Source organism: Nicotiana tabacum, chromosome 4 (assembly GCF_000715075.1).
Source record: "Nicotiana tabacum cultivar K326 chromosome 4, ASM71507v2, whole genome shotgun sequence".
Taxonomy (NCBI): Eukaryota; Viridiplantae; Streptophyta; class Magnoliopsida; order Solanales; family Solanaceae; genus Nicotiana; species Nicotiana tabacum.
The window spans coordinates 73108728-73134529 of record NC_134083.1 but is presented as its reverse complement, the minus strand read 5'-3'; the positions used below and the strand labels follow the sequence as shown (position 1 = coordinate 73134529).

Here is a 25802-nt window from a genome sequence, read left to right as displayed (position 1 = left end):
TAAGTACAGACATCTCCGTACCGATCCGCAAGACTCTACTAAACCTGCTCATGACTCGTGAGACCTATGTAACCTAGGCTCTGATACCAACTTGTCATGACCCAAAATCTGTATGTCGTGATGGCACCTATCTCAATACTAGGCAAGCCTACAACCTCAAAAAAACACAATATCTTTTAAGTTTGAAAACATAATGTTTGAATGCAATAGAAAACCTCACAAATACGTATATAAAACACTCTCAAAACCCGGTGTTACTAAGTGAATGAGCATAAAAATGATAACAAAGTCTGACTAATAAAAACACTATCTGAAAATATAGAACAGTACAATAACTGAAAGGAAGAGAGTCAAGGTCAGCGGACGCCAGGCAGCTACCTTGATAGTCTCCAACTCATAACACTTTGAGATCTAACAGTCGTCGTGTTCGGAAGCACCTGGATCTGCACACGAGGTGCAGAGTGTAGTATGAGTACAACTAACTCAATAAGTAACAAGACTAACCTCTGGGCTGAAAGTAGTGACTAGCTCCGCATGTACAATCCAGTATATAAATAACGGTACAGAAATGTAGGCATGCTTTCAAGTTCAACAATTAAACTTAGTACAAGTAAGATAGATCAATACTGCATAATACGAGGGATATGACATCTCAGTGGAAAACCTCGTGTACTCCTGATCACTAATCGCTCGGTCACTCGGTACTGTTTATGGCCAATCTAGCCCAGGGATATTTCATCTCGTATATATATATATATATATATATATATATATATATATATATATATATATATATATATATATATATATATATATATACACACACACACACACACACACACACACACACACACACACACACCCCTGGGTAATTTATCCCCAAATGTAAATATTTTCAGACAAGATCCATGTCCAGGTAAATTCATCATAATTTTAAATAAGTAAGGCAAGTCCATGCCCTGGGAAGTCCATCCCTTATATATAAATCATCTACGCTCACTGTGGAGGGTGCAGACTCCGGATGGGATCCTTCAACCCAAGTTGTGATATAAAGATATATGGACTTCTGCAGGCGGGCAACCCCGATCCGTATAATGAAAAAGCCGATATGGCCTGCTGCAGGCGGGCAACCCCCATCCCATAAATATCCTCACAATTGATGAACATGACTAAGTATGAAATGTACATTTAAAATAATTAAATTCAACAGCAACACGACCCTATGGGTCCTAAAGTACCGGCACGTAGCCTAAACGTGATCTTTAATACGAGTCTCAGCTAAATTTCCTAACACGTGGAGAATATTTGGATAATAACATGATTCTTTAAATTTACGACTTCACAGAATTTATTTAAGTCATAATTTCTATGGTGCATGCCCACACACTCATCACCTAGCATGCGCGTCACCTTCAAACAATTGATATAATACCAAATTCGGGGATTCATACCCTCAAAACTAATTTTAGAAGTGTTACCTCAAACCGTATAATTCCTTACTCCTCTATGCCTTTGCCTCGCGAATTGGTCTCCGAAAGCCTCGTATCTAGTCATGATTAATTCGTTTCAGTCAATACAAATAATAGAAATTTATTCCATATGAAAATACTAATTTTCCAACAATATCCGAAATTTAACTCAAAAATCGCTCATGGGACCCATGTCTCGGAACCTAACAAAAGTTTTAAAATATGAACGCCAGTTCAACCACGAGTCTAACCATACAAATTTTACCAAATTCCGACATCAATTCGACCTCCAAATCATCAAATCTTATTTCCAAATTCCTAGGTCCAAATCCCGATTTACACCTCAAAAACACGTAATCTAGTCGGATTATACGATAATAATTCAATAATATGGAGTATAAATGATCACTAGTGACTTACCTCAAGTTTTCTCATGAATTCCCTCTGAAAATCGCCCCAAAACCGTGCTTGAAAGCCCAAAAATGGCAAAAACTCGCAACCCTTCGAAATGTATATTGTCCAGGGGTTCTGCACCAGCGATTCACTTAGCCGCTTATGCGGTCTCGCAGGTGCGAGAAATATACAACCTTTGCGACTGCCCTGCTTCTGTGGATAAGAACTCCGCTTCTGCGGACTCGCTTCTGCGGTTTTGCCCAGCCTCCCTTGCCTCCGCATCAACGACCTTGGTGTCGCTTCTTCTGACTCGCTTCTGCGAGATTCTCTCTGCTTCTGTGGACTTCCTGCTTCTGCGATGCCAGGCTCGCTTCTGCGAGCTCGCACCTGCGAGCCAAATTCCGCAGGTGCGATTGCATTAGAAGGCAGAAATTTCTAGATTTCTTCCAAGTCCAAAATTTAGTACGTTAACCATCCACAACTCACCCCGAGGCCCCCGGGACCTCAACCAGATACACCAACAAGTTTTAAAATATATACGAACTTAGTCGAATCCTCAAATCACATCAAACAACACTAAAACCATGAATCATAACTCAATTCAAGCTTAATGAAACTAAGAAATTCCAACTTCTACATTTGATGCCGAAACATATCAAATAAGTTCGGTTGACCTCAAATTTTGCACACAAGTCATAAATGACATAACTGACCTATTCCAATTTCTAGAATCGGAATCTGACCCCGATATCAAAAAGTCAACTCCCCGGTCAAACTTTCAAACATAAATTTTTATTTTAGGCATTTCAAGCCTAATTTAACTACGGACTTCCATATAATTTTTCGAACACACTCTTAAGTCCAAAATCACCATACGGAGCTATTGGAATCATCAAAACTCTATTCCGGGGTCGTTTACACATAAGTCAATATTCGGTCAACTTTTTTAACTTTAGTTTTAAACCTTGGAACTAAGTATTTTAATTTATTCCAAAACCTCATCGGACCCGAACCAATCACTCCGGCAAGTCACATAACAACTGTAAAGCATAAATTGAATGGTAAATTGGGGAACGGGATTGTAATACTCAAAACAATCGATCGGGTCGTTACATTCTCCCCCTTAGGTACCTGAGTATCAACTTGACTGCTTCCCAATGTTCCTTTCCAAGATTTTCAAGGAATCTGCTGACAACACCAACTGCATGAGCAATATCAAGTGTGGTGCATACCATTGAATACATCAAACTTCCGACTGCTGAAGAATAAGGAACTCTAGCCATGTTCCCTTTCTCATCCACTGTTGTAGGATACATCTTTTTGCTCGACTTCAAATGACCAGCAAGAGGTGTGGTGACTGGCTTAGCATTCTTCATATTGAAGCGTTCCAGTACACGTTCAATGTACTTCTCCTGAGACAGCCACAACTTTCTGCTTGTTTATTCTCGAACTATCTTCACACCCAGAATTTATTATGCTGGACCCAAGTCCTTCATATCAAATGACTTGGACAAATCTCCCTTCAATTTTGCGATCAGCCCCTTGTCTTTTCCTACAATTAACATGTCATCCACAAACAACAATAATATAATAAAGTTATTCTCAGAAAATCTTTTGAAGTATACACATGGATTAGAAATAGGTCTTTATGTATGTTTGACTTTTCATGAATGAGTCAAACTTCATGTACCACTGCCTTGGTGCCTACTTCAAATCCTTCTGGCTTCTGCATATTAATCTCCTATTACAAATCTCCATGAAGAAATGCAGTTTTCACGTCCAACTGCTCCACTTCAAGATCTAGGCTAGCTGCTAAGCTCAAAATTGTTCGAATAGAAGTCATTTTAACAACATGTGAGAAACTTTCATCAAAATCAATACCTTTCTTCCGTTTGAAGCCTTTAACCACCAATCGAGCTTTGTATGTGACCAGCTTTCCATTTTCATCTTTCTTGTGTTTAAAGACCCACTTACATTTGAGTGGTCTTTTACCCTTTGAAAGTTCAACAAGCTTGTACGTGCCATTTTTCTAAAGAGATTTTATCTCTTTTTGCATGGCTTTCATCCACTGGTTCTTTTCAAGATGGGACACCACCTCCTTAAAACATTCAGGCTCTCCTTCAACACTAATGAGGATATACTATGTGGAAGGGTACCTGCATGACTCTACCATTGGCCTCTATGATCTCCTCAGAGGTTGAGGTTGTTCTTCTCTATAAGTGGGGTGCTCCACTTGCTCGACATCATCATCAAGTTGCTCCCCCTGCCCAATAACCTCACCAGGTTGCTCCCCCTGATCGGCAACCTCATCGGTCGTACTTTCTGTACTTGTGGGATTGTTAGAAGTAGAAGTGTCACGACCCAAAATCCCACCACAGGCGTCGTGATGGCACCTAGTCTCTAAGACTAGGTAAGCCTATTTCAATTACATTTTGAAGCCTTTTTTTAATTAAATAAGTAACCAAAACTAACAGCGGAACAAATATGAATATACAACCTCTCAACACTGGTAGTACTGAATCACTACTCTAACTGAATACATGGAATGATCACAAGGACCGAATATACAATACTGTTTGATTAAAAATTAACAGTATAATAAAAATAAAAAGACTCCAAGGGACTGCGACGACCAAGCAACTCTACCTTGAATCCTTACGATCCCGCTTTAACTCTGCTCATGTCCGATATCTCCAATACCTGGATCTGCACAAAAATATGCAGAAGTGTAGTATGAGTACACCACAGTCGGTACTCAGTAAGTATCAAGACTAACCTCAGTGGATTAGAGACGAGGTACAGTCAAGACACTCACTAATCTAATAACCTGTGCAATATAATATACAAAATAATAATAAACAGATAACAATAAGGGCAACATAAAACAACCAGTAGTATGCACAGTAGGACAATAAAATCCACATTAATATCGCTCAACAATTGATAAATATAATTACACCCAGTTAAATCAAGTTCTTCAATTACATATCTTTCGCATATAATTCTTACGAATAAAATTCTTTTTCAAATATAATCTTCTCAAATAATTATCTATCAAATATAATTCTTTCATATAATACTTTCTAAATAAGAATCCTTCCAAATAAATATTTTGAATATAATTCTTTCAATTAAAAAGTCATCATGTGACACCTCATCTCATAATCATAAAAATACGGGTCTCAGCCCATTTTCATTATTTCCGCGACACATCGTGCCCATAATTAAATCATCATATTTCCCCGGCACCTCGTGCCCTCATTTCATATCATAACTGCACGGATAATTCACGTGCCAAATATCATTATCAATACATATAAGATTCACACGATCAATTTATTTCCGATAAAGTAAGTTTAATTTTTTTTTAAATCAAGTAAGAAAATAAACAAGGAAATGAATTTATTTTAGAAATCATTTGGGTGAAGAAAATAACATTTCAATTAAAATGAAGCACCCGATAGTTGCTGATTTGAATGTAAAACTTATAAGAACTAAAGCACACAACAATTTCTTTTATTCAAAACAACGTAACATTGAAAACTAATAAAGACTAGAACCACAAATCCTCAGAGTCTCGTACAAGAGCCAAATCCAATAAATTACAACAAGGGATACAAACACATAATAAAATCAAATATTACATCACAGAAGAACACAACAATTTACCTATTACGGAAATATAAAAATAACCGAAGATAAGTGCAACCACAGAGAATGTCAACAAAGGCACTCCCGAGCTACCATCTCGTAGTCCCAAAAGTAAATATGCAACAACAACAATGCCCCCAGGCCATCACAAGTCATCACAATTCAATCCCCGACATAGCCCACCTTGTCTCACCACGTGCGCAATAATAAAGTAATTGCATGACTTGTCTCGCCATCCGTGCATAATAATATTCCTACCTTGTGTCGCCACACACACACACACACATATATATATATATATATATATATATATATATATATATATATATATATATATATATATATATATATAATATAACCCGCCTTGTCACACCGCATGTGCATAAATCAATAGTAATAATAGCACGGCAGAAACCTCGTGCAAACACCCGAACATAACTCCCACAATATAATGTGCCAATATCACATCTTATAAAATGCACCTCAAGTGCTCAAATATTACAACATCTCAGAGATTGCACATCAAATGCTCAATTATTATAACTTATCACAAATTGCACATCAAGTACTCAATATTACAACTTATCATAAATTTCACATCAAATATCACACTTGCCACAAAAATTAACAATACCTTATTTTCCACAATAAGGAGCCCATGGCTCAACCATAATGTGCACAAAATCTTAACAAAATATCCGGAAGTGAACAACTCAATAAAATAATATTTCACATAAAAATCAAGGTAGCAATCACACCAAATCATCATGTAAAAATAATTTCAACAAATAAGGATCTAGACATGACAAATATAGGTTTTAATAGTGCCAATAATTTCCAATTTAATACATAAGGGCGTCTAAGGATTTTTAATCAATAAAATTTGCACATATATACCAAGTACGTACTCGTCACCTTGAGTACATAGTTTTCAATTACACAAATTGCACATAAGACTCAATGACTAAGGGTATATTCCCCCACTCGAGGTTAAGCAAGACACTTACTCTTTGAAGTTATTCCGATATTCCAAAAATCGCCTTCTTGCTTGAATTGACCTCTGGACAGCTCGAATCTATCCAAATTAATTGTATAACTTCATTAAAATTTATGGAAAATAATTCCGGATAATAATACGTCGACTTGAAAATTTATTCCAAAAGGTCAACAAAAGTCAACGCGGGGCCCGCCTCTCGGAACCCGACATAATTTTTATGAAATCCAAACACCCATTCCGATAGGGGTTCAACCATACCAATTTTATCGAATTCCAATAACAACTCGACCTCCAAATCTTAAATTTTTGTTTTTGGAAGGTTTTGCAAAAATCTTGATTTTCCTCCATTAACATTTGAATAAAATGATAGATTCAAAGGCATAATCATGAAAATTAATTAAAACTGGATAAGAATCACTTACCCCAAACACCCACTCAAGAATATCTCAAAAAATAGCATTCTACCGAGCTCCCAATTTGATTTTTATGTTATGAACTCAAACCCCCATTTTTGAGACTTTTAATTCTGCCCAGAAGACTATGCATCGCTATCGCGGAGATTGGGTCGCGATCGCTGAGAAGAGAATTGAGGCAGCCAAGAAAGACCCTTCCCTTCGCGTTCGCGAGTGAAGGGATGCAAACGCGATGAACAATTGGCAAGAGCTTACGCGAACGCGGGGCAAATGATGCGAACGCGAAGAAGAAATAGCCAACAGTCCCCGGCTCCTAATTTCTACTACGCGGACGTGAGGGAACAGACGTGAACACGAAGTAGAGGAGAGTAGACCTTCACGATCGCGTGAGGTACTATGTGAACGCGATGAAGAAAAATGGGTCAGATCAACAAAACACTACGCGATTGCGACTGGAGCTACGCAATCGCGAAAGAGAGCACCAGAAACCAGCAATCCAAAAATAGAAGAAATTGGCCTAAGGCCCATCTGAAACACACCCGAGGCCCTCGGGATCCCGTCTAAACACACAAACAAGTTCCATAACCTAACACGGACTCGCTCGAGGTCTCAAATCACATCGAATAATGCCGAAAATACGAATCGCACCATGAATCGAACTTAAGAACTTTCAAATCTTCCAACTTCGAAAACTCGTGCCAGAACCTATCAAACCAACCTGGAATGATGTCAAATTTTGCAGGCAAGTCCCAAATAACATAACGGAGCTGTTCCAACTCTCAAAATCATATTCCGACCCCGATATCAAAAAGTCCACTTTCGGTCCAAATCTCCAAAAAAATCAACTTTTGTCATTTCAAGCATAAATCAACAACATACCTCAAATTCACAGTCTGGACACGTTACTAAGTCCAAAATCATCCAACGAAGCTAACGAAACTGATGGAACTCCATTCCGGAGTTGTCTTCACACAGTTCTGACTATGGTCAAAATCCTAAGATTTAAGCTTCCGTTTTAGGGACTAAGTGTCCCAAATTATTCGAGATCATCTGGTAACTGAATTCAACCACGCATGCAAGTCAATACACATAATATGAAGCTTCGCAGGGCCTTATACCTCTGAAAGGAACTTAAATTCTCAAAACGACCGACCGGGTCTTTACAAGAAGGAATAGTAAAAATGTTAGGAAGTATACCATTCTTGGCCTTCTCTGACATATGATCAGCAGTTCCAACTTCACTTTCTCGGAAGACTACATCTCTGTTTCTGATGACCTTCTTCTTTACTGGAACCCACAATCTGTATCCGAACTCCCCATCTCCATATCCGATGAAAATGCAGGGAACATATTTATCATCCAACTTTTTTCTATGCTCCTTTGGTACATGTGCAAAAGCTCTGCAACAACACCTTCAGATGGGAGTAGGACACCTCCTTGTTGGTCCAAACTCTCTCTAGGATGTCAAATGCCAACGGAACTAATGAACTCCTATTGATCAGGTAACAGGCTGTTTGAAATGCTTCACCCCAGAATGACTTAGGCAGTTTAGCCATTCTGAGCATTCTTCTCACCTTCTCCACAATGGTGCAGTTTATCTTTTCAGCTATGCCATTGTGTTGTGGGGTTCCAGGAACTGTCTTTTCATGTTTGATCTCATGGCTCAAATAGTACTCTTCAAATTTCGTTGAAGTGTACTCACCTCCATTGTCACTTCGAAGACGCTTTAGCTTTTTGCTTGTCTCCCTTTCCACCAGAGCATGAAATTTCTGGAAAACATGAAACACCTGATTTTTGGGTTTCAAAATATAAACCCATAATTTTCGTGAAGCATCATCAATAAAAGTAGAAAAATATTTGTTACCGCCCATCGATTCAATTTTCATTGGCCCACATACATCAGAGTATACTAAATCAAGCATATTTAATTTTCTTTCAGACGATATATGAAATGAGACTCTATGTTGCATACCAAATAAACAAAAGTCACAAAGTTTTACCATTGTACCTTTGGCATAAGAAATGAGTGATTTGCTGACAAGAATCTGCAATTCCTTATCGCTCATATGACCGATTCTTTTGTGCCACAAATCTTCAGAAATCTTATCTTGTGCCGCATTTAATTCACCTTGGCATATTTCTATATTTTTCCTGTACAACGTATCACGAGCAACTCCCTTTTCAATCACCAATGATCCCTTGGTGAGTCTCCACTTTTGATTTGCAAAATAGTTCTCGTATCCATCTCGGTCTAAAGCAATATTTGAGATCAAGTTCATTCGCAAATCAGGTACATGTCACATGTCCTTTAGAACCAATATGCATTCGACATTTGTCTTGATACAAATGTTATCCATCCCCGCATTCTTTGAGTGACTTGTGTTACTCACTCTCACAGTGTCAAAATCACCTGCTACATATCTACAAAAAAGATCTCTTACCGGTGTGGCATGGTAAGATATTGTTGTATCAACCACCTATTCCGAATCTGAACCTGACAAGTGCATGCATTCCTCATCCTCATTTATAAAAAAGATAACATTATCATTGTTTCGCACCATGGCGACTGCGTTGTCGTCATTCTTCTGGCCACTGCTTTTACCTCTGCCCTTCCTTTGATTTGGGCAATCTCTTTTGAAGTGACCTGGTTGATCATAATTGTAGCAATTTCTGGCTCTTGATTTGGATCGGTTCTTAGACTTCCCAAAAGCTTCGGATCTACCATAATTGTACGAACTCATTTGATAACTCCTGCCTCTACGTTCTTGTGATGAGAGCATTTCCTTGATTTTCAAGCTTCTTTCACATCTTCTCATTGAGTAGAAGAGCCGATGTAACATCTTTCAACTCAATGGTAGTCTTACCGTGCAGGATGGTTGTTGCCAGATTATCGTAAGAAGATGCCAACGAGTTCAACAGCAAAATGCCTTTATCTTCTTCCTTGATTTTCACTTCGAGATTGGCGAGCTGTGTGATTAGTCCGTTAAACACATTTAAATGTGACAAAAAATTCGTACATTCACAAATGTGTAGGGCATATAGTTGCTTCTTCGGGTACAATTTATTTGTTAGCGTTTTGGACATGTATAGGATTTCCAACCTTATCCAAATTCCACGTGCGGTGTCTTCATAAATGATTTTATTTACCACATCATCTGATAAGTGCAACCTGATTGCACTAGTAGCCCTTTCATCCAAGTCAGCCCAATCCTTAGTTTTCAAGGTATCAGGCTTTCTGGCATCAGCATCTAGTACCTTGTGTGATCCTTGTTGGATGAGCAAATCCCTTATCCTTCTCTGCCATGTTGATAAACCGTTATCTCCATTAAATTTTGCTACCTCGTACTTTACTCCGGACATTTTGTTTTCATCGAGTATAGTACTACCAACAGTGAATAGTACTTCTGTGAGCGAGCTGAACCTGTTCTTTGATACAGTTGTTGGGAATAAACCACCTATAGAAATAATATTCACAATAATAAAAGTGAAATAATAACTTAGCACCGAGATACAGTAATTAACAAGAATAAAAGAGTAACAACGACACCAGGACTTTTACGTGGAAAACCCTTTTGAATAAGGGAAAAACTGTTGCCTTGAGACGAGCAACTGATATTATTATAGCAAGGAATTTTACACTTTGTAGATCTGAGTAAAATACTACAAAGACCACTACAACACTCAAAAAAAATAACCCTCTCTTGATATTCCCACCTTACTACAATATCACTCACTCTCTATTTTTCTCACAGACTATTTTCTTATACCCTGTATGTGAAACCTTATTCTTTCTTTCTCTCTTTGTTGGTGTGTATAAATGAGAGCCAAAGCTCTTCTTTTATAGCTGAAGCCTCACTCTCTAAAGCTTACTATATTTGACAATTTGCACATACTTTTTCTTTATTTTCTTCAATATTGACAATTCAACAAAGTTGGCTACCAAACTAAAGAAATTCAACAAAGTTGGCTACCAAACCAAAAAAATTCCCAGCCAAATACTTCTCTTAGGCACATGCCTATTACTGTAACTACCCGGCCAGTCATTTTCAGAGTTATAGCTTTGATCCCCTATTTACTGCTTTCCCCGTATCTGTCTCAGCTTATGTGACTTGCCAGGAGGTTTTGTTTTGTTTTTGGGGTATTTTGTGACACTTAGTCCCTAAACAGAAGTTTAAGCCTTAGGATTTTGTCCGTAATCGGAATTGTATGAAGACGACTCCGAAATAGAGTTTTGTCAGTTTTGTTAGTTCCGTTGAATGATTTTGGACTTAGGAGCGTGTTCGGATTATAAATTGGAGTTTTGTAACTGATTTAGGCTTGAAATGGCGAAAGTTGAATTTTTGAAAAGTTTGACCGGAAGTGAACCTTTTGATATCGGGGTCGGATTCCAATTTTGGAAGTTGGAGTAGGTCCGTAATGTCAATTATGACTTGTGTGCAAAATTTGGGGTCAATCGGACGTGATTTGATAGGTTTCGGCATCGATTGTAGAAGTTTGAAGTTTCAAAATTCATTAAGTTTGAATTGGAGGGTGATTCGTGTTTTTAGCGTTGTTTGATGTGATTTGAGGGCTCGATTAAGTTCGTATGATATTTTAGGACTTGTTGGTATATTTGGTTGAGGTCTTGGGGGCCTCGGGTGGATTCCAGGTGGTTAACGGACTCGTTTTGGACTTGAAAGATTTCAGATATTTCTGGTGTCTTCAGTTACTAGTTTCCTCTTATGCGGTCGCGTAGGACGAGAAGCGATCGCGAAGTTTGCGTGGCCATTGATACGCGAACGCATAGCCCTTTCCGCGTTCGCAGTGAAAAAGAGAGGACCTGGGCAGTGGGAGGATTTAATCTATGCGGTCGCGTGGAGTGTTACGCGATCCCGTAAGTCAGCTTGGCAGTAGTACACGTTAGCAAATAGATATCCATGTTCGCACTGAGTATTTTTAAACGGTTGGAATTTTGTTCCACGCGATCGTATGAGATATTCCGTGATCGCGTAGTGTGAGCACCTGGGCAGAATATAACATTTCAAAATAGAGGGTTTAGCCATCTTTAACATAACTTGAGATAGAGAGCTCGGATTTGAATAAAATTTTGAGAGATTTTCAGAGGCATCTATTGGGTAATGATTCTTTACTTGTTTTTGGTTATATCACATTAATCTATCATTAATTCCATCCTTTAATTTCGGGTTTGGGTTGAGAAAATTGGAAAAAATGGGAAAAGTTCTTCAACCAAATATTTGGGTTTTGATTGAGATTTTGACATCGGATCTGAGTAATTTTGTTATGAGTGAACTCGTGAGTGAATGGGTGTTCGTATTTTGTGACTTTTATCCGATTTCGAGACGTGGGCCCGGGGAGACTTTTTGGGGCGATTTTCTAATTTCTCGCTTTAGCTTTGATTTCATTAACTAGACTAGTTTCTTATAGTTATATTTATGATATGTAATTGATTTTGACTAGATTTGGGCTATTCTGAGTTAGATATTTGTGGAAAAATCATTATTACGGATTGATTTGAGCTTGGTTCGAGGTAAGTTGTCTAACCTTATATGAGGAAAAATCCACTTAGGACTTGGTACTGTTGTGATATGTGAGCGCCGTGTACGTGAGGTGACGAGTGCGTACACGGGCTATTGTTGTAAAAACTGATTTTTCACTGAGTAGTGACCTGTTTTCATTTTAATTGAGTTATACCAGCATGTGTAGTTATCCTATTTAGTCTATTATCCCATGTCTACGTGTTTTAATTACTTATTTGAACTCTATGCAGCATGCCTAGTTGATTTCCTATTTTTTCTTGATCCTTATCAGTTTTAACTGTAGAATTCTTGCTGTTAATTGTTGTATTTATCGGTTTGAACTGTGTGTTTACTTTTGAGACTACGAGGTGGTACCTCGGAAGTTCTCCCTGTATATTTACGAGACTGTATCTCGGGAGTGCCCCTGTTGTTATATCATTGTGCGGTGTTGTTATTGCTTTGTAAATACTTGTTGTTGTCTACTCCATTTTTACTTCATGTTTATTATAGCATCTGTCTTATTATTATATACCAGTAGGGTCCGGACCTGACCTCGTCAATACTCTACCGAGGTTAGGCTTGGCACTTACTGGGTACCGTTGTGGTATACTCATGCTACTCTTCTGCACATGTTTTGTGTGCAGATCCAGGTATTTCTTATCAGCCCCGCTACTAGCTGAGAGTGCTTGCTGCTGTACGGAGACTTCAAGGTATATCTGCCGCGTCCGCAGACCTCAGAGTCCCCCTCTATTCTCTTCTATATCATCTACTTTCCGTATTTCTTTTATTAGACTCTGGTGTATAGAGATTCTAGTTTCCTTCTGTAGCATGTGACTTATGATATTTCAGGTTTTAAAAATACCGTATATTACTAGAGTGTTGGTTATTGTACATGCCGAGCGGCATTGTTATCAGTTATCTATTGCAGTTAGTTGTTAAGTTTTCCTTCCATTTGTTTATTTTCGCATTTTTATTAGGCTTACCTAGTCGTAGAGACTAGGTGCCGTCACGACATCATACGGAGGGAGAATTGGGTCGTGATAATTACTTTGGCTTTTGAATGAGATGGACCCATCACTCTTGACCTTTATTTTCTCGTTTTATGCTATAATTCTTTTTTGTACTAAAAGGGTTTAATTTTTGAACTTTCAACAAGCAAGAGTTTGCTCTCATCAAGGTAAGTTCTATTTATCTTCTCTTCAATAGTTTTGGATTTGATTATTACGATTTCTATTTGTAATTCAAATGTATCAAATGCTATATAGCTAATTTCCTTATTAGTAAAAATAAGAAATATTGAATATGTGTAACACAAGTTATGCTGAATTTTTGTTTGTATGTGAGCACAAATGTGATTGCGAAAAATGATATTTTCTTTGTCAAATTGTTTCCAAAAACTTAGATTTTTTTTTTTTTTTTTTTTTTTGCAGTGAGAACTGAGAAGCACCGTTGATGTACGTATTGGCCAATGGCTATAAATTAGTTGCATCTAATGAGGAGGACAAGCAAAGGAAGGAAATAGAAGGAGTGAGGGCATTGAAAAAAGATGGAGGTTAAAACAATTGATTGAATACGACAATGGCAGCAAAAGAGGCCACAGAGTTCTGATGCTAAGGATTAGGGCAGCAACTCCACTATTTGAAAGGATACTATATATATACTTTATGTTCTCGCTCTCAGTTTAATCATGCATCTCTTAAATCAGATAAAAGTCTTTCTTTTTTAATGTAAATCCACCTTTATTGAGCAAGAGAGTTTTAAGATCACAAATTCTGTCAATATGTTATCAAGGGATTGATTTTTAAAACTCAAAATTCTAGAGTATTATTTTGTGTCATCTTTAGAGGCTGAAATTTTTAAAATTTTGAGTATAAATGTAGATTGACGAAATGGAAGAAGTCCCAAAAGTGCTAGAGATAGCCAGTCAAACTTGAAAGGTAGTACTAATATATTTAACTCTCTATAGGCGTCATCATCATCCAAGAGTCATAGAAATGGTCTTAGGAAAGGTGAACAAACACTCTCTTAGACCTTTATGTACATTCTTTTTCATACTTTTGTGTCATTTTAATACAATTAACTACTCATTTAATTAACCCAAATTACTCCGTTATCAATAATAGAATATAAAGAAAGAGTAATTACTCCGTTGTTATTATTATTGTATAAGGCTTTTATGTTCTAAAATGAATATTTATTTATTGTAAACTATGACATTAGTATATCATTTAATTTCAGGTAAATGGAAAAATATAACCATCATCAACTATATTATCTTAAATGAAACAACTAATCTGCTAAAATACTTCGAGAAAAATATAACATATGTCTGCATTTTACTGGGATGTAATAATATGATATGAGAAAATTCGTATGTAATAGAGTCGGAGTTTAGCAGTCTTATTATCGATCGCGCGAAGCACGGATGGGTTTTCTAGTTCATAAAATAATACCAATATTTGCCAATTAGGTATTTATACCCAAACAAAAATCAATTTTTTACTTTCTCTTGTGTGGGTGTTGTTTGAATAGATTAGATACATTTTAAGGAATTTAAATATCAGTTTTGGGATGATTTAGTAGAGTTTTGAGGTTGTTTGAATTGAAAAATCAAAATAAAAGATGAACATGGAAAAAGATGATATGTGTATCACACTGTGTATCATTTGTATATCACACATGTATCCTATTTGTATCAAATGTGTATTACATGTATACCTGTGTGTGAGATACATGTGTCGCAGAAAAAATTTTAAAACTCGACTTTAACTACGAATTTTGATACCAAATCACCTTCAATCTTCCTTAAATTGTGTATATTGACTCATCTATATGTTTTTAATGAATTTCACCCATTGAAAAAAGGGGGGAAATGTCTATTTTTGCATATATATATATATATGATTTTGGGAGAGAAAGAATTCTTATTTAGTTGGGTTTTCTATTTTTGTATGTGCTTGGCTAATTTGGGAAGTCTATGATTAATGGCAATAAATTGTTAAGTTCGGACTTATTTGAGAAATTTCCGTAAGATTCCCTTGTTTTTTTGAGCAAGTTATGCAAAATACCCATTGAGCTTAAAATAATTAGCCTTCTCTACCCATTTGCAAACTAGTTACAATATATATATACGCAATTAAAACTAATTACCCAACCTACCCACCCATCCCAATATTTTTTTTACCCATTTGGCTTAGCCTAACTTGATTTTGGCTTGGCTTGAATTGGCTTGAATTAGCTTGGCTTGACTTGACTTGATTTGGCTTGGCTTAGCTTGGTTTAGTTGCTTAGTTTGACTTTATTTGGTTGCCATTGACAGGGTATTAAAAATAATGGAAATGGCCAAATATACCCCTCTACTTTCGGATATTATCTACATTTACCATCCGTTATACTATCCGCCCAAATTTACCCTTACCATCAGCAAACTTTTAAAAATTACCCCTTAATCCGTCAGGTGACCTAGAATCTCCCAAATTATTTTAATTAAGTCACTTCTTCTTCTTCTTTTGATCCACTATTTTTGAAATAATTGGCATTTATACGTTTTTTAAAGAAAAAAATAAGAGAAAGAAATATTAAAATAATACAACGGTTAGTAAACAAAGTATAGTAAATTGAAGAATCTAAATTTGGTAGCTTGTCTAAATTTCAAAAGTATTTACAACATTCCAACTTTAATGAATTCGATGCACCAAAGTTATGGAGACTTTGCAAGTATTAGTGATAGAAGTTGAAGTTTTTGGAGACTTTACATTATCGAATTCAACTTTGCTTTAATCAAATGCCTACGCATTGTACACTCTTAAGTTAGTCGATCGAACTTTATACTAACCAGACAATAACAAAATATATTCGAATATACATGTACATACATGGTGATCAACTGCATATAATATACATATATATGTGTGTGTGTGTGTGTGTGTGTGTGTGTGTGTGTGTGTGTATATATATATATACATATAATACACAATAAATAGGCCCATTGAATTCTACGGTGTGTATATTGTTGAAAAATAAATAAAATTTTAAACCAATTCCAAACTTATTATCACAAGAAGAGAAGTGAGGCATTGGTAATTAAAAATATCCATGAATAATATGTATAGTCTAGTACCTTTAGCATTCACATAAATAGTAATTTCTGAAAATAGTGGATCAAGAAGGAGAATAAGTGACTAAATTAAAATGATTTGGGAGATTCTGGGTCACCTGACGGACTGAGGGGTAATTTTTAACAGTTTGTTGATGGTAGGGGTAAATTTGACAGGATAGTATAACGAAGGTTAAATATAGATAATATCTGAAAGTAAAGGGCCATATTTGGCCCTTTTCCAAAAAATAATAAGGGCAAGTGCACAGATAGATGTAAACACTTATTTTGTCATGAAATTTTAAATTAAAAACCTTAACTTCATGACATTTTATCCCAAAAATTTAAACTGAAAAACTGAAATTCAAGACGCACTGGCTAATTCTTAAATAGCTGCCTTTTAGAGCGGCTACCTGGTGTCATTTCTACAAAAAAAAATGGGCAGGGGAAAAACATCATGGACCCCGCGGATAAATACTTGGTAATCTTAAAGAAATGTCTTAAATAAGTCCTAACTTACCAACCTCTAGCCATTAATCATAAGCTTAGCAAAACTAGTCAAACACATATAAAAATTGAAAACGCAAATAAATACGGTTCTTTCTCTCCAAGAATTACACACAAAGACCTCCTTCCATATTTTTAAGTGTGATTAGCAACATTAGATGCAAGACAAAAAATAAATTTTATTGGATGAGGTAGTAAATAAGGTGATGAAATACAAAAATATATATATACGAGATTCCAAAAATCTAAACAAAAAAGGTCATTTTTCCATAGGCACGGTTGAAATTCATTGAAAATATATAGATGAGTCAATATACGTTGGAGGTGATTTGGACTGATTTGCTATCAAAATTTGTAGTTAAAATCAAGTTCGAAAAATTCTTTTGTGTCACATGTATCACATACATGGATATATATTTGATACAATATATGATACATATGTGATACACAAATAGTACACATATTATTTTGTTTTCATGCTCATATTCTACTTCAAATTTTTAATTCAAACTATCCCAAAACTCCACCAAATCATCCCAAATTTAGGATTCAAGCTCCTTATAATTAAGATGTACTCAATCTATTCTAATAACACACACTCAAAAGAGAACAAAAATTTGGCCTTTTTTTGGCTATAAATAGCTATTTGGTTAATATTAGTAATATTTTATGAATTGACCAATTTTTATAATAAGCTACTTATAAATAGACATAGGTAATTCCCCTAAATACTTTCTCCCACCCGGGTATTTGCCAAAGATTCCCTTCTTTTTTATTGGCTACTATTGACCTAGTCGTAGGCCTGCTATAGTACAGCCCACATTATATATGGACTATATGTTCTCGTCTTGTAGCTAATGCTGCTCGGTGGGCCGGGCCTGAACCGGACCGGACCGGGCCCGCGGTCCTAACGGGCCTGGTGGGCCTGGTGGGCCGGTCCTGGGTGGGCCGGTCTTGGTGGGCCTCTGAGCCCGTCACGGGCTGGTCTCCATGGTTGAGCCCACGAGCCCGGGACCGTTTGGCCCGGGACCGGCAGGCGGGCCTGGGCCGGTCCTGGCGGGCCTGGCGGGCCCAACGGCTATTTTAAAAAAAAAAAAAAAAAAAAAAAAAAAATCAAACGGCCATATTTAAAATCTAGCCGTTTGGGCTGAAAATATGACCGTTTTTTAAGTTAAAAAAATGGCCATTTGGCCCCCAAACTTTATTTTAACCCCAAACTTTATATAATTACACTTTTCCCCATTTCTCAACTATAAATACCCCCTCATTCTTTCATTTTTATTCACCAATTCATCAATATCTCTCAATATCTCTCAATCTCTCTCAATCTCTCTACTACAATTACTTAATTTATTGTTGAAATTTCGTGAAAAATTGTGAAGTTGTTGAATTGAAGTTTTCAAGTGTTCAACGATTTTCAATTTTCAAGAAGTTGTTCGGCAATCCGGTAAACTCGTTTCAACTCTTACGTTTTTATAATATATTTTTGTGTGGTTTAGTTTGCATAATTATAATTAATATGGCATTTACTTTGAAAAAAATGTTTGGTAAAGGAAAAGATAAAACCGGTGAAAGTAGTGGCCAACCAACTACCCTTCCCCCGGCTCCCCGACCTAGAAAAGATAAGCAAGTTGAAAGTAGTCGCCAACCTAGACGTCCTCCTCCTTCCGTAATTCTTGATAGTGATCACCCTTGTTTTCAATTTACCGATAGTGAATTTTATCATAATGTTGCACCAGGTGATAGATTAGATGATGAAATTATGAATGCTCTTTATCCTAATGAAACCATCTTAGAAAATAATGAGGAAAATGAGGATGATGATGAAACTCAAGCACCGGATTTAGATGATACACCTACTAGTCCTCTTAATAACCCAAGTGATGCACCGGTCGACCCACCTGTAGAAACTCCTACTTTTAATAGAGAACCTGCTAAACGCTTAGAAACATCATTAGTTTGGAATTTTTTTACTCAAGTAAGAGAAAAAAATAAGGCTAAGTGTAAAACTTGTGGGAAATTAATGTCGCATAAATATGTAGGAGACCGTAGCGGCACAGGTAGTTTGACTAGGCACATAAAAACACACCCTAGAGATAAGGCTAGATTTTTTCAAATGAAAGCGCATCTAGAGGGGACAAGTGTAGATTCTGCGATTAACCCTAGTACAGGTTCAAATCTAGTTCAACCAGGAATTAACACTGTCACTGGAGGTATTTTATATTACGATCCAAATAGAGATCGTGAAGAATTAGCAAAGATGATTACTGTTATGTGCTTACCTTATACTTTTGCTTCTAATCCTAATTGGGTTCATTATATTAGAAGAGTGTTTAATCCTACTTATAAAGGTTGGCCTCGCGCAACAGTTAAGAGTGATATTTATAAATTCAAACATGAATATGAACAATATTTGCGTTATTTATTTACTCATATACCTAATCGGATTTCTATTACTACTGATATTGGTAGAAGTGGTAATGATTGTGATTACCTAACTGTTACAAGTCATTGGATAGATGAAGAATGGATAATGCAAAAACGCATAATTGCATATAGAATAATTAATTCGCGTCACACAGGTAAATTTATAGCTAACACTGTTGCAGATATTTGTAGATATTTTTGCTTTAGCGATAAAATAATGGCAATTTCAATGGATAATGCTTCTAGTAACACCAGTGCTATAGGCATGCTTACAACAACACTAAATCCTGCATTTACTAATATTTTCCATGTTAGATGTATTTGTCATATTTATCATTTAATTGTCGGTGATGGTATGCGAATATTAAACATAGAAATTGAAAAGGTTAGAATGGCTCTTAATTGGCTTTTTTATTCAAACCGTAGAAGTAGACTTAGAGAGTATTTTAAAAAATGTGATGAATATGGCCTTAGAGAAAGAAAGGTTCCTAAACCTTGCCCGACTAGATGGAATTGTATGTACGAAAGTTTAGTAGTAGCATATGAATATAGAAACCCAATTAATGCAACGTTTAATTCTCGGGTAGGTGGTGAAGATGATGATGAAATGCTTACCACTCAAGATTGGACTAATGTTAAAATTCTTTTAGATTTTTTAGAACATTTTCAAATTGCAACAAATGCATTTTCTGGGCAATATTATCCTACTATTTCAAACTGTTTAGTTTATATTGCAGCACTATCTGATTTGTTTGTTGAATTTAGTGAGGGTGGGGATATTTATGAACTTGCTATAAATGAAATGAAACAAAAGTTTAAAAAATATTTTTTTCCTATCCCTCCTATTTATGGTCTTGCTGCAATGCTAAATCCTACAATGAAATTGGGAGGTCCTCATTTTTGGTATTCAAATATTTATAAGGCTTTAGATCTTTCAAATGAGGAAATTGCGACACTTGCAGATGCAAAAGCTTCAATTAAGATTAACGCTCAAACAGTTTATAATGCTTATCAACTTGCCTTAGAGCATGCTAGGCCAACTATTCCAACCCCTACTTCGTCTAGCTCACAATCCTCTAAAAGAGTTGCGGGCTTAAAAGCTCTTAAATCTTGGACGGAGTTCAGGGGGTCTCAAGGTGAAAATTATGATGAAACTTCACATCTAAATGAGCTTCAAGTTTATTTGTCTCAGGGACTTGAAAAGGAGAATCCAGACGGCTCTTTTGATCTTTTGGAATGGTGGAAGGCAAGGGAAAAACATTTTCCTGTTCTTGCAAGGATGGCTCGGGATATTTTATCAATTCAAGCTTCAACTGTTGCATCAGAGAGCGCTTTCAGTCAAGCAAGACTGCAAATAGGTGATCATAGAGCGTCTATGAGGGATAGCTTGGAAAAATCAGTATTGTTTAGAGATTGGATCCGCTCGGAAAGAAGAAACTTTGGAATTGCAGAAGCACAACCGGCGATAGATGAAGCTTATGAAGAAATGATAGCGGAACTTACGGAGGATTCGGCTTCGCCCGGAAGTGGTGATGAACAAGCTTCTTTTCCACCACCACCAACGCAACCTCCTCCGAACCTTGAAGGATTTATGAGATTTGTTAGAGATAATACATAGAATAATATGTAACTTGTATTTTGGCACATCTTCCTTAGTTTTTTTCCTTCTAATGGTGGTATTAGTACCTTGTTGTGCTCATTCCATTGGGGGAAGGATGACTAAGAAAGATATGTCATTTTTTGGTAATAAAATTTATTGCTTCTACCCATGAGCTTCTTTTCGCAATATTTCTTTGTCTATACTTAGAATTATTTATATGCTACAATATATACATAATATACAATATATATACTACAAGAAAATATATTTATAAGATACAATATATACATAAGATACAATATATATACTACAAGAAAATATATAAGAGAATATATATACATAAGATACAATATAATATACTACAAGAAAATATATTATGCTACAATATATACATAATATACAATATATATACTACAAGAAAATATATAAGAGAATATATATACATAAGATACAATATAATATACTACAAGAAAATATATTATGCTACAATATATACATAATATACAATATATATACTACAAGAAAATATATTTATAAGCTACAATATATACATAAGATACAATATATATACTACAAGAAAATATATAAGAGAATATATATACATAAGATACAATATAATATACTACAAGCAAATATATAAGAGAATATATATACATAAGATACAATATAATATACTACAAGCAAATATATTATGCTACAATATATACATAATATACAATATATATACTACAAGAAAATATATTTATAAGCTACAATATATACATAATATACAATATATATACTACAAGAAAATATATAAGAGAATATATATACATAAGATACAATATATATACTACAAGAAAATATATTATGCTACAATATATACATAATATACAATATATATACTACAAGAAAATATATAAGAGAATATATATACATAAGATACAATATAATATACTACAAGAAAATATATTATGCTACAATATATACATAATATACAATATATATACTACAAGAAAATATATTTATAAGCTACAATATATACATAAGATACAATATATATACTAAAAGAAAATATATAAGAGAATATATATACATAAGATACAATATAATATCAAGAAGTGATATTTATGCATGACAATTTAGTGTTTTACTATTGTTTTGTTATTTTCTTTTTCGTCAAGCACTTTAATAATTAGATATACATATATACTACATATTAATATAGCCATGATACTACAAGAAATTGTCTTTAAAAAAAAAAAAAAAACCCGCTAGGCCCGCGAAGCCCACGAGCCCGGCCCGTTAAGCACAGGACCATGTGGGCTTAGGCCCGTCACGGGCCGGTTCCACCCATTAGGCCCACGAAGACCGGGACCGCCAGGCCCGGGACCGCCAGAGCCCGGGACCACGAAGCCCGGGACCGCGAGGCCCGGCCCGTTAGGCCCACTAAGGCCCGGGCCCGGGACAAAATACAGCCCTACTTGAGAGCGGCTGCGAAATTTTGTCACGGTCCACAACAGACTCCAACTAAATGCCCAGTACGATGAAGAGAATGGGCTAATACATTTTGTTCATATCTTAAAAACAAAACAATTATGATTAGACTAAAAGTGTTACTATTTCCGTTCTAAGCATATATTAGGCATCAAAGTATTATATTATTGTGAATTCACACTATTCATCAATGTTAAAAAGATAAAAATTAACATAGTTAGAAAAATATTAAAAGGGTTGTACACATCGATACTTTTTTAACTAAAGAGGATTTTGAAAAGAAATCATAGTTAAATATAAATTTTTTGGAGTCTGACTAATTCCCGCATGATACTAGTTACATATACATTGGACAAAGGGAGTACGTCCAAATGAAATTACAAAGTAATGTACATTAACTCTTACTGTTCATATTTGTGTTAAATAAAATGGGAAGTTCTAAGGCAAACTACCAAAGATCTTCATCTTCCAAGTTAAAGCTTCATTTTTATACTCAATTTTAAAGCAAATAGGCAGCTTGACAATTTACACGAAATGAATATTGAGGAGAAAAAAGAATTATTTGAAACGCGGGATAGTTAATACATTCAGGTAACATAATTAAAATTTGATTAAGTGATCCCATCAAATGGTATTAATGTCCATTTCTTTGGTTCAAATCCAAGGAACATCGATAGCGGAAGCAAGTTCATCACCTTTGCCAGTTTGGGAATAGCCTTATCCAATTTCAGTAAACAGATATTTACATTACATTAACTAAACTAAATACTAGAGTCTAAACCGATTGAATTGGACGAGTCCATAGCTAAGCTTAATTGTTTAAGATGATTCTTTGAAGGGGTCGTTTTCCATTAACATAATTAATGAGATCAGCATCATAGAATATTTTAATAGAAAAAAAAAAAGCAGCATCTAGAAGACCTATTACACAATATATAAAAGCCTAAAAAAGTTTAGGCACAGAAATATGAACTTAAAGATCAAATACGGAAGTTCACAAATTTGAGTGCTTTAATTTCTGTCTAATATGTAACATCATGTTTTTATTAATTTAAAACCAAGTCCTTGACTTCCAAGAATGCCTTTTGTCTCTTCTCTAGGACTCTTTCCATAATTTGCATTGATATATTCAACATTTATTTACACCATTTTCTTGCTGGTTCCATCAATTCCATCTCCCTTGTGCTCCTCTCTCTCTCTCTCTCTCCCAAAAATAATGTTGAAGAGATGTTTTAATTGCTTTGGTGGTGAACAAAGACCAGAGATCAGGTATCTACTCAACCTTGACATATTCGTATCTTCCTTACCTATGCTTGATTTACTTTTCTTTAATTCAGCCTTGTTAAAATTACAAGTATTTTCTTTCTTTCTCGTGAATCCAGTGCTCAGAAGAACAGGGATTATCCATGGGATATTTACACATTAAAAGAGCTTGTTAACGCAACAAACAATTTCCATAATGATAACAAAATTGGTGAAGGAGGGTTTGGAAGTGTTTATTGGGGTCGAACTAGTAAAGGCATCGAGGCAATCAAGTCTATCATTTTCCCTTTTCCTAATTTATTTGGAACTTTTTTCTAAAGTAGTCAAACTAAGGTTTCAATAATTAGTTCCCTTTTTTATTCTTGGATTAAAAATCTCTCCTTTATTTTTTTTCCCTTTAATTGTTCAGATAGCAGTTAAAAGGCTAAAGGCGATGAGTGCAAAAGCAGAAATGGAATTTGCAATAGAAGTGGAAATACTTGGAAGGGTGAGACATAAGAATTTATTAGGTTTAAGAGGATTTTATGCAGGCGAGGATGAAAGGCTTATAGTTTATGACTATATGCCTAATCACAGCTTGATCACCCATTTGCATGGCCAACTTGCTGCTGATTGCCTTCTGGATTGGCCTCGACGAATTAGAATTGCTATTGGATCTGCCGAGGGATTATGGTAGGTACATTCAATTGAATCATTTCTCCATTTGCGCGTGTTATCCTTGCCCAAATGATAATAATATCAAGTTATGCTGAATTGGAATTGGTCTCTGTATACTTCTGTTTGCCGGCCTCTCTTTTTCTAATGAAGGCCTCTTATTCTTCAACAAAGTTATTCCCAACTAGTACTCCCCCGGTGAAATAGTTTGATGAATAGTGTATGTGTGTATATGTATGTATGTACGTATGTATGTATGGAGCGGCCTGCAGCCTCATATTGTTTTTTTTTTTGTTTTTTTGTTTAATTTGTAGTTACTTGCACCATGAAGCAAATCCCCATATCATACATAGAGACATAAAGGCAAGCAATGTCCTCTTAGATTCAAATTTCCAAGCAAAAGTCGCAGATTTTGGATTTGCTAAGTTGATACCTGATGGGGTTACTCATCTAACAACAAGGGTTAAAGGAACCCTAGGGTATTTAGCACCTGAATATGCCATGTGGGGAAAAGTCTCTGAGAGTTGTGATGTCTATAGCTTTGGAATATTACTTCTCGAGATAATTAGTGCTCGTAAACCTTTAGAGAAACTCCCTAATGGTGTTAAACGTGACATTGTGCAATGGGCACTTCCATATCTCCAAAAGGGTGACTTTAATCACATTGCTGACCCTAGGCTCAAAGGAAAGTTCAATCGTGATCAATTGAAAAATACAATCTTGATTGCAATGAAATGCACTGATGGAAATCCTGAAAACAGGCCAAGTATGTTAGAAGTTGTGGATTGGCTTAAGGGTGGGGTGGAAAAGAGGAAGAAAGAGATCAAAATAGTGAAGAATGATGTTGATGACAACGAGAACGATGACTATGTTGATGATATTGAGACTGACTATGAAGATTATGCAAAGAAAAAAACCAAGCCAAGATTACCAATTTCGGAGTCGAATAAGAGGAAATAAGTTTCCAATAATCTTGCAATTGTTCCGAATTATTGAACTGTATATTTTAGTGTGATGTATTTGTGCTTAATTATTGAAAGTTAATTACCTCATTTGGTACTTTTGAAGGTAAGAGGAGTCACTGATTTCATTCATTCGGTTGATTGAAAACAATAGGCATGAAAACTTTTTTCTCTTATGCTAGAATTTGCATGAATGTTGATCATTAAAGAAATGGTACATCATTTCCACAGAGGACGATACTAGAAATTAACTATTTCTGCAAAGATCAGTGGTCAACAGCTTTTATAATAATAACATAGGTGGATTAGATCCAAGCATATATATACTACTCACGTACTACTTTGTTTTCTTTATTATTATTATTATTATTATTATTA

At 35.6% G+C, this 25802-nt stretch overlaps 1 protein-coding gene across 1 annotated transcript; it reads left to right on the top strand.

Annotated features, from left to right (window-relative positions):
- The first annotated feature begins 23546 nt into the window (after window positions 1-23546).
- On the top strand, window positions 23547-25521 carry LOC107781957 (PTI1-like tyrosine-protein kinase At3g15890). The gene is made up of 4 exons (XM_016602775.2): window positions 23547-23814; window positions 23928-24072; window positions 24218-24480; window positions 24777-25521. The coding sequence occupies exons 1-4, from the start codon at window positions 23762-23764 to the stop codon at window positions 25420-25422; spliced, it is 1107 nt and encodes a 368-aa protein (XP_016458261.1). The 5' UTR covers window positions 23547-23761; the 3' UTR covers window positions 25423-25521.
- Window positions 25522-25802: the final 281 nt, after the last annotated feature.